General features: G+C 36.7%; 1 protein-coding gene across 1 annotated transcript; it reads left to right on the plus strand.

Moving 5' to 3' along the window:
- Positions 1 to 4,144: 4,144 nt before the first annotated feature.
- LOC132552650 (mucin-2-like) lies at positions 4,145 to 10,161 on the plus strand. The gene is made up of 2 exons (XM_060216837.1): positions 4,145 to 4,229; positions 8,612 to 10,161. Exons 1-2 carry the CDS (start codon positions 4,145 to 4,147, stop codon positions 10,159 to 10,161), a joined length of 1,635 nt encoding a protein of 544 aa, XP_060072820.1.
- Positions 10,162 to 10,318: the final 157 nt, after the last annotated feature.

Genomic DNA, 10,318 nt, shown 5'->3' on the forward strand with positions numbered 1-10,318 from the left:
TTGTTGAATTTCTCACTGTCCTCAGAAATGTGATATTGGTACAATTATTTGTACTTTTTTGTAGTGTAGCCTAACGAGAATATCATTGTGTACTAATATATCTATCTATGTATGACATTGTAAGTTTTAAGTCTCATATCAAAGGCTTTAACTCAATTCATCAATGGCTGTGAATGGGAAATAATGATACATTTTTGTAATGAATTTCTTTCCCTTAGATTTGGTTGATGTTGTTATATTTTGTAGTCATCTTTTAAGCATTGTAGTTGTAGATCTAGTCTTTAGTTCACAGGAAACATGGTTAGATTTTCTACTGAAATTTTTATCAATTGAAGATAGTTCCAGTAAACAAAAAATTAGATTGATGTAAAACAAAAAAATATCTTTCACCTTAAAGGAAAAATTTTCTTCATATTACAAGTGTATTTGGACATTCCATCTTTGAATACAACCCAGAATTTTTTCTATGTGAGAGTTTTTTCTATTTTATCATGACATTCTTTGTAGAGGTGACATTTTTTATGAAATTTTTTTTCTCATGCTCAAATCAAAAGATATATTCTCTTTTATTGTATACACCATTTTTACCTGTGGCATTTTAATGTTGTTGTTTTGTTAAACTGATGAAAGTGGCCTTTGTAATCTGTTGTTATTTGATAAGGTTTACAGTGTATTTGATATTATGACATGTCAAATTTATGTTTTTAATGGCAACACAACAATCTTAGTTGCTATATTTGTATCACAGATTTTGTGATAGGTTTGAAAATCTGTTACAATATCAAAAAGTTATTTTGTGAAACAAAATCAAATTAAGCCAACCGTTTGACACTTTACAAGTAATAAGATTTATATGAAACGTAAGAGGTATGACACAAATCATGTGTGCTTTTAAATATCGATCAGTTTAAATCAACCATAGAATCAGTGTAAATTAACCATGAAATCAGTGTAAATCCACGTAAATCAGTGTAAATCCACCGTAAATCAGTGTAACTGTAGTCAGAGACTACCACACATATTTGGAGTATCACTCCTCTCGTCCATATTAAGTCTGATGTTTGTGATATGTTTTTGATGTTTAAATGAAAGTGCCACACAGTCTTAGGGATGAGGGTTTATCCTACCTCCAAAGCGAACTGATTGCTGATAATTATACCTATATACACAGAGGTAGATCTTCTCTACGTTGTTAACTACTTGTCCCAGTCTTTGTAGATTTTTAGTTCTGTATATGCTTTTTCATACTTTGTTCATACTGTACAAATGTATATAGTAATAATGTATCTATATGTTCATCTCTAATAAATCAGATACTGCCATGAATTTTTTTGTGTGTTTTCTTTATCTAAGTCTTGTAATGATAACATCTGTGATCAGTAATGATGCTGATGATAGTGGGCTAATCAAGTCAACCTTTGTCTGACTGTAAAGATTTCTTGATGTCACTTTTTTCGTTTATAGATTCCTTATTTATGCTTAATCCGTTTTAAATTTTATCAGAAAAACAAGATGGTTGGCAATTAATTTTATCTGTATTTCTGGAGAGGTACTTTATGGATAATTGTCAAATTTCATAATTACACTCCCCCTTGAACCCTAGTTGTACACTGGGCCATTATGGGACTGATTTGGAAAACAAAATGGCCGACAGGCGGCCATCTAAAATTTTAATAGTAATAGTTTGTCAACGCTACGTCTAGATTAGTACAGTCGAATAACTTTCAAATTTAATTCGTACGTTCCCTTAGGGCCCTAATTGTGCATTGTTGCATTTTTTCACTTATCCAGAAAATAAAATGGCCTAAAGGAGGTCATCTTGGATTTTGACATTGAAAGTTTGGTAATGTCTTTTCATGAACATTTTGGCTTTGACAGTCAAACATTTCTGATTTTTTTTAATTTCTTAAAAGAAAAATCCGAGGAGAGAAGAAGAAGAAAAAAAATCCTACTTTAGAAAAACAGATAAAAATCAAATAATGGTTGACGCCAATACTTCCGTATGATCTCTAGTTTCCTGAAACAACCGCTCATAATTTTATTATGCCATAACACTGATACGTCATTATCTGGAATGGTCACATGATATCGTATCAGTCATCACCTCAAGCTCTTTCGAACGCTCAACAGTGACGTCAAAAGTGAGACATTGTCAAGCTAGATATTAAGAGAGGTAGAGATAGGTTGATAAAACTAAGACGTTGTTACGGGAGCCGTTTGTATGTTATATAGTACATAACAAAATAGCATGTTTCTTGCCCTCATGACATTTTTTTTAAAGGACACAAAATAAAACCTCTACACAGACTCCCTCGTAACAGGCCGAACCTGGTAGAAGGGACCCGATATATTGTCCATACCGTGAGAGAGAATGATGACATTAAAAAATAATTATTTTGTCTAGCCAGAGTAATCAGAGCAAACACAGATGTTCAATATTACGTACTCTATGAATAGCATTACGTTATTTATTTAATTAATGTCGCTTCGTTAAAAAAAGGGTCATTCTTGGCGTCTATAACCATGAGATGATTTTAAATTTAAAGCACAGCCTTCCAAAAATATAAAAATGTGTATATTGTATATAACAATAATCAATTGCACTGACTTTTTCGACAACGTGTACAACACTTGTTTATGACCAGATCTCAAACACTTTTATATTAAACAGAAAAAGAAGACAGAAATACTTTGTACATTGTAAGAGTTGCTCCCCCTGATACACACTACGCTGTTACGATTGAAATGTCATTGTTCTGCTTGTCCTCGCCTCGAGGTGAAGAAAAAAGTCTTACATCAACGGCACGATTCATTCAAGGTGTTGTTTTGAAATTAATATTTTAAGATTTTAGTGTACGTGTATTCTAATCTATATATTTATACAGTAAAATCATGCATTGTCGAAAGGGGCATTCTGCTATATAATACTCTTTAAACATGTGTTAACGATTGTGGTTTCTCACTTGTTTGTAAGGGTTGCTTCCCTTGATATGCACCTCCTACACTGGATGATCAAACAAAATAAGGAAAACCGATAGGATATTATAGAGATAAATACGTAACAAAATCCACGTGCAAAATCAACACAATGACACTTACATGTCTATCTGGTACGCTTTATGTTATTTCACGTTCCTGGATGAATTTAATAAAACTTTATTACATAAATATGATACAAAAGGATCGGACGTGAACTATCACAGCATATCAATGTTTTCTCCATAATACATGAATACACATGCAAAATTGCAGTAACCTTATCATTACCAGTACAGGATATAAATTACTAGGTATAAGAAAAGAAGAAGAGACAGAAAAATAGAGAAAGGAGTAAGAAAACGATGAAAGGAGAGCGTAGAAGTCAAAAGCTAGGTAGATGACATTACATACTGACATATACTAACTCAAATACTTTAGTATCGACAATAAAGTTTTGAACATGCTTACAAATAGCTTCGATTGATTTTTTATCTATACAATACACCATATACGTCTCTGATGTAACATGACCTAGACTATTTGGTAGGGAACATTCCTATCCAACCATATCTATAATAGCAAAATGCCACATTGAGATTTCTGTGTACAAAGTTCTGTGTGAAAACATGACATCTGTGAACTAATCTTGGTTTCCCTACATATTTGTTTGCGAGATTATTGCATGCATTAAGTGCACGTGCGAAGACAACGAGCACGACACCGACTCGGACACGTTGTACTGACAGCATATAAGCCTTTCTCACAGAGCCGAAAGTTTAACCCATGACCAAAAGTGAGGCAGAGTCATAGGGAGATCAGATCCCAAATTTAAGTCGCCTCTTATGATCATGCAACGATGTTAGCAGGACAATTGGTGTTTAAACTTCACAGGAAAAGACGATATTAGGAGCATAGAAAACAAGTTACAAAAGTTAACTTGATATAAAAAAATTAATTATATTAAAGAAAGTGATGTGTTCTTCATTGTCCTGGTGTCCGTAACTTCCTTAGTGGCTGGTAATTAGAAGATAAATATTGCCAGACTTTAGACGCATATCACGTGACTAGTTATTTGTTTATTAAGGTATAGCGTCATCATAACGAACAACGTCATATGACGGTGATAAAAAGGGAGAAAAAATGATAAAGAGAGAAAAATAACAAGATGGAGTTTTACGCTGAGGACATCACATCAATTACGACCATGAAGAGATCATCCGATTCTGCACAAAGTCAAACAGCAATAGGACGTGAAAATCACCAACAAATGGATACAGTAGTTGTTACTATTTTCACCTCCAACATTCCCTAAACAGAGAAATCAAACCCGGAGGAAGACAAGGTGAGGTCATTGGTTTTTCAACTGTTGGTCAGTTATCATGTAGTTGTAATAATAGTGCTTAATTGGCAAAATATGTCTCGTCTTTAGTTCTAAGCTGCTATTGATTGTCGATGGTTTTGTTTTACTTAGAGGAAAAACTCCACAAATACGCCTGGTTGGAAGAAATGTGCCATTCATTTTCATATCAGACATTTCTTTTCATTTCAATAATTGGTCAGTATACGAAACGTTGTGCGAATAAGCCAGATATTTTAACTGACCGCGATGATAAAATGGCAAGATTTTTTTTGCTCCCAATTTTAGTTTTAAAAAAAGGCTGAATTTGAAAGCTTGTCATTACATTATAACAGAAAAGCTCCTTTTAGTGCGGTGTGCACATAGGATAGATACATTTTAATATTAGAGCTGTGTTGGTACACGAAAGAAGCGGAGAGAAAGCTAGTTCTTTAGATTAGTTCAGTTGTCTATGTATAACATATAATGAAAACATGTCTTGATTTTCGGGTTTTACCTGCAGGGCATTTTAACATTGTCTGACACGCAAGATTAGTTATATCTATATTTTTGTCACTTCGTAAAAGTCTTGTCTCTTTGAAAAATATAAATATTTAGTGCACCGAAGAGCAAATATTCACTGCATCTGTGGTCGAAGCAATGCTTAACTTTGTGTATAATCGCTGTTATCATGTTTTTGTCATTTTCAATCCACGGACTCAAGTCTTCGTAGACGATTAAGCATGGTAATCATTGTCTGATTGAAGTTATTAAATGAAACAATTGATTTGATATAATACAGTTTTTTTTGGTTGGTCTTTTCTAATGCAGCTGGTTACATCGTATTTATTACTGTACCAATTAATGACTGTTTCTTCTTCTTCTATAATTTGGTTTCTTTTTTTTTAATATCCATATTTGAATTGTATTATCAGTTCATTCACATGCTGTCCATAATCAAGATTTTGTTTTTCGGGAAGCATTTTCCTCAACTGCCGTTTACTGATAATCTTTGACATTCAATATTGAACAAGAAGATTTGAAAACGCATCACTGCATCAAATCATATACAAAGCAAACACTTTACATAAACATGTTTGACTGCAATATTCGTCAAATGACGAACCTATTGCATGACATGATAAGAAAATGGCACGATAATTGTTAATTGTTGTCCATGTCATTAGATCTAGTTAAAGTTTGACAAGATTCTAAAGTTTGTGTTGATGAAAACATGAAACTATGTCATGTTTTCAAACCTTATGTTATTGTCGAAACTGTCGGACTTTTTTGTGTGTAACATTTTTAATAATGAGAAGAATCAGGATGACTCTAAGTAAATGTTAAATTTAAAATGATACAACCATGTAAAACGTGATCGACTTTTCTCACACGAGTGATCGACTGTCATATATGTACTCGAATATTCTCACGCACGTGATCGACTATTCTCACACGAGTGATCGACTGTTCTTAAACACGTGATCGACTTTTCTCACACATGTGCTCGACTGTTCTCATATATATGGTCGACTATTCTCACGCACGTGATCTACTTTTCTCACACACGTGATCGACTGTTCTCACACAACTTCCCGGCTGCTCACAAACATCGGGTTTCATCCCTACTGTAATGAAAAAACGCATGCTATTTTTCACACAAACAAATATACACATTGTTGTAGAAAGTTCATTTCATATCCAACCTTTCCTCAAACCGCAAACAACTAAATATCTGAATTCATTTTCAAGTGCAGGTGTACAATTTATGCTTAACTGCCAGCATACATAGACCCTTTTCTTTAGATGACACTGAATCGTAGGTTTAGAAATTTTGCATAGAATGCATCGCTTCGAAATCATATGATTAGACTAGATAGAAAGGTGTAAATGACTGGTTTAAAGGGATTTTTTTATAGAACTATTCTCATGTCAGTGAATGATTCCATCATGAACGTGTAGTTGATGACCGATAAATGTATAATGGAGGATAGTCTAGCTTATATAATCTACACGTGGGGATTTGTACTTCTTACCAATTCGTCTGCCATTCTCAATAGAATAATTTCAAAGTAACAAACAATTCATTAAATATTTAAATTGAAAAGTAAAATTGGTTAAATTCAGACCAATACATATAAGGTGTAAATTCAATAGTCACCACAAAAAATCCGCTTAATTTGAATCGCATGGTTCCTTTCGTTGGTTATAATCGGATCGTTCTACACTCTGTCGTCCGCCCTAACGCCCTCTAGTGGAGATGAAAAGAATAGTGTTATTCCGTACAAAACTAGAGTTAAGCTGCAGGAAGCGAGGAAACACATTCTTGTTCGATATGCATTGCTGTCTAGGTTAATTAAACAAGTAAAATTGCAGTTTATTGTCGCGCGTAACTAGAATTTGTGAAGTGAGTTTAAATTTTAACGTTGTATGTCCATTTTCTCCTCATCTAGTGAAGGATGAGTGGGATCAAAACGCCGACAATATTTCTTTACTTAAAAAGGTGTAAGTTGTATCTGTGATACAAGTACAAGTTATACATGAAGTTGGAACTACTTATAAGTAACTTGATGTGATCGAATTTTTCGCGATCCTTTATATAGTCGCTAATGATAAAGCTTAATATCTGATCATGATACATCTAGCCAACTTATCTTGTCACTACTAATCTAACCCACTAATCTGGTTAAAGCTAATCTAAACCACCAATGTGGTTGATGCTAATCTAAACCACTAATCTGGTTATTATTAATATAAACCAATAATCTGGTCACTATTAATATAAACCACTAATCTGGTCACTACTAATCTAAACCACTAATCTGGTCACTACTAATCTAAACCACTAATCTGGTCACTACTAATCTAAACCACTAATCTGGTCACTACTAAGCTAAACCACTAAACTGGTCACTACTAATCTAAACCACTAATCTGGTCACTACTAATCTAAACCACTAATCTGGTCACTACTAATCTAAACCACTAATCTGGTCACTACTAATCTAAACCACTAATCTGGTCACTACTAATCTAAACCACTTATCTGGTCACTACTAATCTAAACCACTAATCTGGTCACTACTAACCTAAACCACTAATCTGGTCACTACTAATCTAAACCACTTATCTGGTCACTACTAATCTAAACCACTAATCTGGTCACTACTAAGCTAAACCACTTATCTGGTCACTACTAAGCTAAACCACTTATCTGGTCACTACTAATCTAAACCACTAATCTGGTCACTACTAATCTAAACCACTTATCTGGTCACTACTAATCTAAACCACTAATCTGGTCACTACTAATCTAAACCACTAATCTGGTCACTACTAATCTGACCCACTAATCTGGTTACTACTAATCTAACCCACTTTAACAGTCACCACTGACCCACTATAACAGTAAACACTAACCCAGTAGCCACTATAACAGCCAACACTAACCCACTATAACAGTCACCACTAATCCAGTAACCACTATAACAATCACCACTAACCCAGTAATCACTATAACAGTCACCACTAACCCACTATAACAGTCACCACTAACCCAGTAACCACTATAACAGTCACCACTAACCCAGTAATCACTATAACAGTCACCACTAACCAAGTAACCACTATAACAGTCACCACTAACCCAGTAACCACTATAACAGTAACCACTATAACAGTCACCACTAACCCAGTAACCACTATAACAGTCACCACTAACCAAGTAACCACTATAACAGTCACCACTAACCCAGTAATCACTATAACAGTCACCACTAACCCAGTAACCACTATAACAATTAACACTAACCCACTATAACAGTCACCACTAACCAAGTAACCACTATAACAGTCACCACTAACCCAGTAACCACTATAACAGTCAACACTAACCCAGTAACCACTATAACAGTCAACACTAACCCAGTAACCACTATAACAATTAACACTAACCCACTATAACAGTCACCACTAACCAAGTAACCACTATAACAGTCAACACTAACCCAGTAACCACTATAACAATTAACACTAACCCACTATAACAGTCAACACTAACCCAGTAACCACTATAACAGTCAACACTAACCCAGTGACCACTATAACAATTAACACTAACCCACTATAACAGTCACCACTAACCAAGTAACCACTATAACAGTCACCACTAACCCAGTAACCATTATAACAGTCAACACTAACCCAGTAACCACTATAACAGTCAACACTAACCCAGTAACCACTATAACAGTCACACTAACCCAGTGACCACTCTCCTACACCTCACTAATCCAGTAACCACTCTCCCGGACATCAGTAATCCAGTAACCACTCCTCCACACCTCACTAATCCAGTAACAACTCTCCAACACCTCACTAATCCTGTAACCACTCTCCCGGACATCAGTAATCCAGTAACCACTCCCCCACACCTCACTAATCCAGTAACCACTCTCCTACACCTCACTAATCCTGTAACCACTCTCCCGGACATCAGTAATCCAGTAACCACTCCTCCACACCTCACTAATCCAGTAACAACTCTCCAACACCTCAATAATCCTGTAACCACTCCTCCACACCTCACTAATCCTGTAACCACTCTCCCAGACATCACTTATCCACTAACCACTCTCCCATACCTCACTAATCCTATAACCACTCCCCCAAACCTCACTAATCCTGTAACCACTCCTCCACACCTCACTAATCCAGTAACCACTCTCCCATACCTCACTAATCCAGTAACCACTCTCCCACATCTCACTAATCCAGTAACCACTCTCCCACACCTCACTAATCCTGTAACCACTCTCCCAAACATCACTAATCCAGTAACCACTCTCCCACACCTCACTAATCCTGTAACCACTCCCCCATACCTCACAAATCCAGTACCCACTCTCCCACACCTCACAAATCCAGTAACCACTCTCCCACACCTCACTAATCCAGTAACCACTCTCCCACACCTCACTAATCCTGTAACCACTCTCCCAGACATCACTAATCCAGTAACCACTCTCCCACACCTCACTAATCCTGTAACCACTCTCCAACACCTCACTAATCCTGTAACCACTCTCCCAGACATCACTAATCCAGTAACCCCGATCCCAGACATCGCTAATCCACTAACCACTCTCCAATACCTCACTAATCCAGTAACCACTCTCCAACACCTCACTAATCCTGTAACCACTCTCCCGGACATCACTAATCTAGTAACCCCGATCCCAGACATCACTAATCCAGTAACCACTCTCCCACACCTCACTAATCCAGTAACCACTCTTCCAAACATCACTAATCCAGTAACCACTCTCCCATACCTCACTAATCCTGTAACCACTCTCCCAGACCTCACTAATCCAGTAACCACTCTCCCATACCTCACTAATCCTGTAACCACTCTCCCACACCTCACAAATCCAGTAACCACTCTCCCACACCTCACTAATCCTGTAACCACTCCCCCACACCTCACTAATCCAGTAACCACTCTCCCATACCTCACTAATCCTGTAACCACTCTCCCATACCTCACTAATCCAGTAACCCCGATCCCAGACATCACTAATCCAGTAACCACTCTCCCAGACATCACTAATCCAGTAACCACTCTCCCGGACATCACTAATCCAGTAACCACTCTCCCACACCTCACTAATCCAGTAACCACTCTCCCGGACATCACTAATCCAGTAACCACTCACCTACACCTCACTAATCCAGTAACCACTCTCCCACACCTCATTAATCCAGTGACCACTCTCCCACACCTCACTAATCCAGTAACCACTCTCTCCACTAATCCTGTAACCACCTCACTACTAATCCAGTAACCACTCTCCCACACCTCACTAATCCAGTAACCACTCTCCCACACCTCATTAATCCAGTAACCACTCTCCCACACCTCACTAATCCAGTAACCACTCTCCCACACCTCACTAATCCAGTAACCACTCTCCCGGACATCACTAATCCAGTAACCACTCT

The sequence above is a fragment of the Ylistrum balloti genome, unplaced genomic scaffold, assembly GCF_031769215.1.
Source record: "Ylistrum balloti isolate Yb309-2 unplaced genomic scaffold, AGI_CSIRO_Ybal_v1 Utg370264, whole genome shotgun sequence".
In the NCBI taxonomy this organism is placed as follows: domain Eukaryota; kingdom Metazoa; phylum Mollusca; class Bivalvia; order Pectinida; family Pectinidae; genus Ylistrum; species Ylistrum balloti.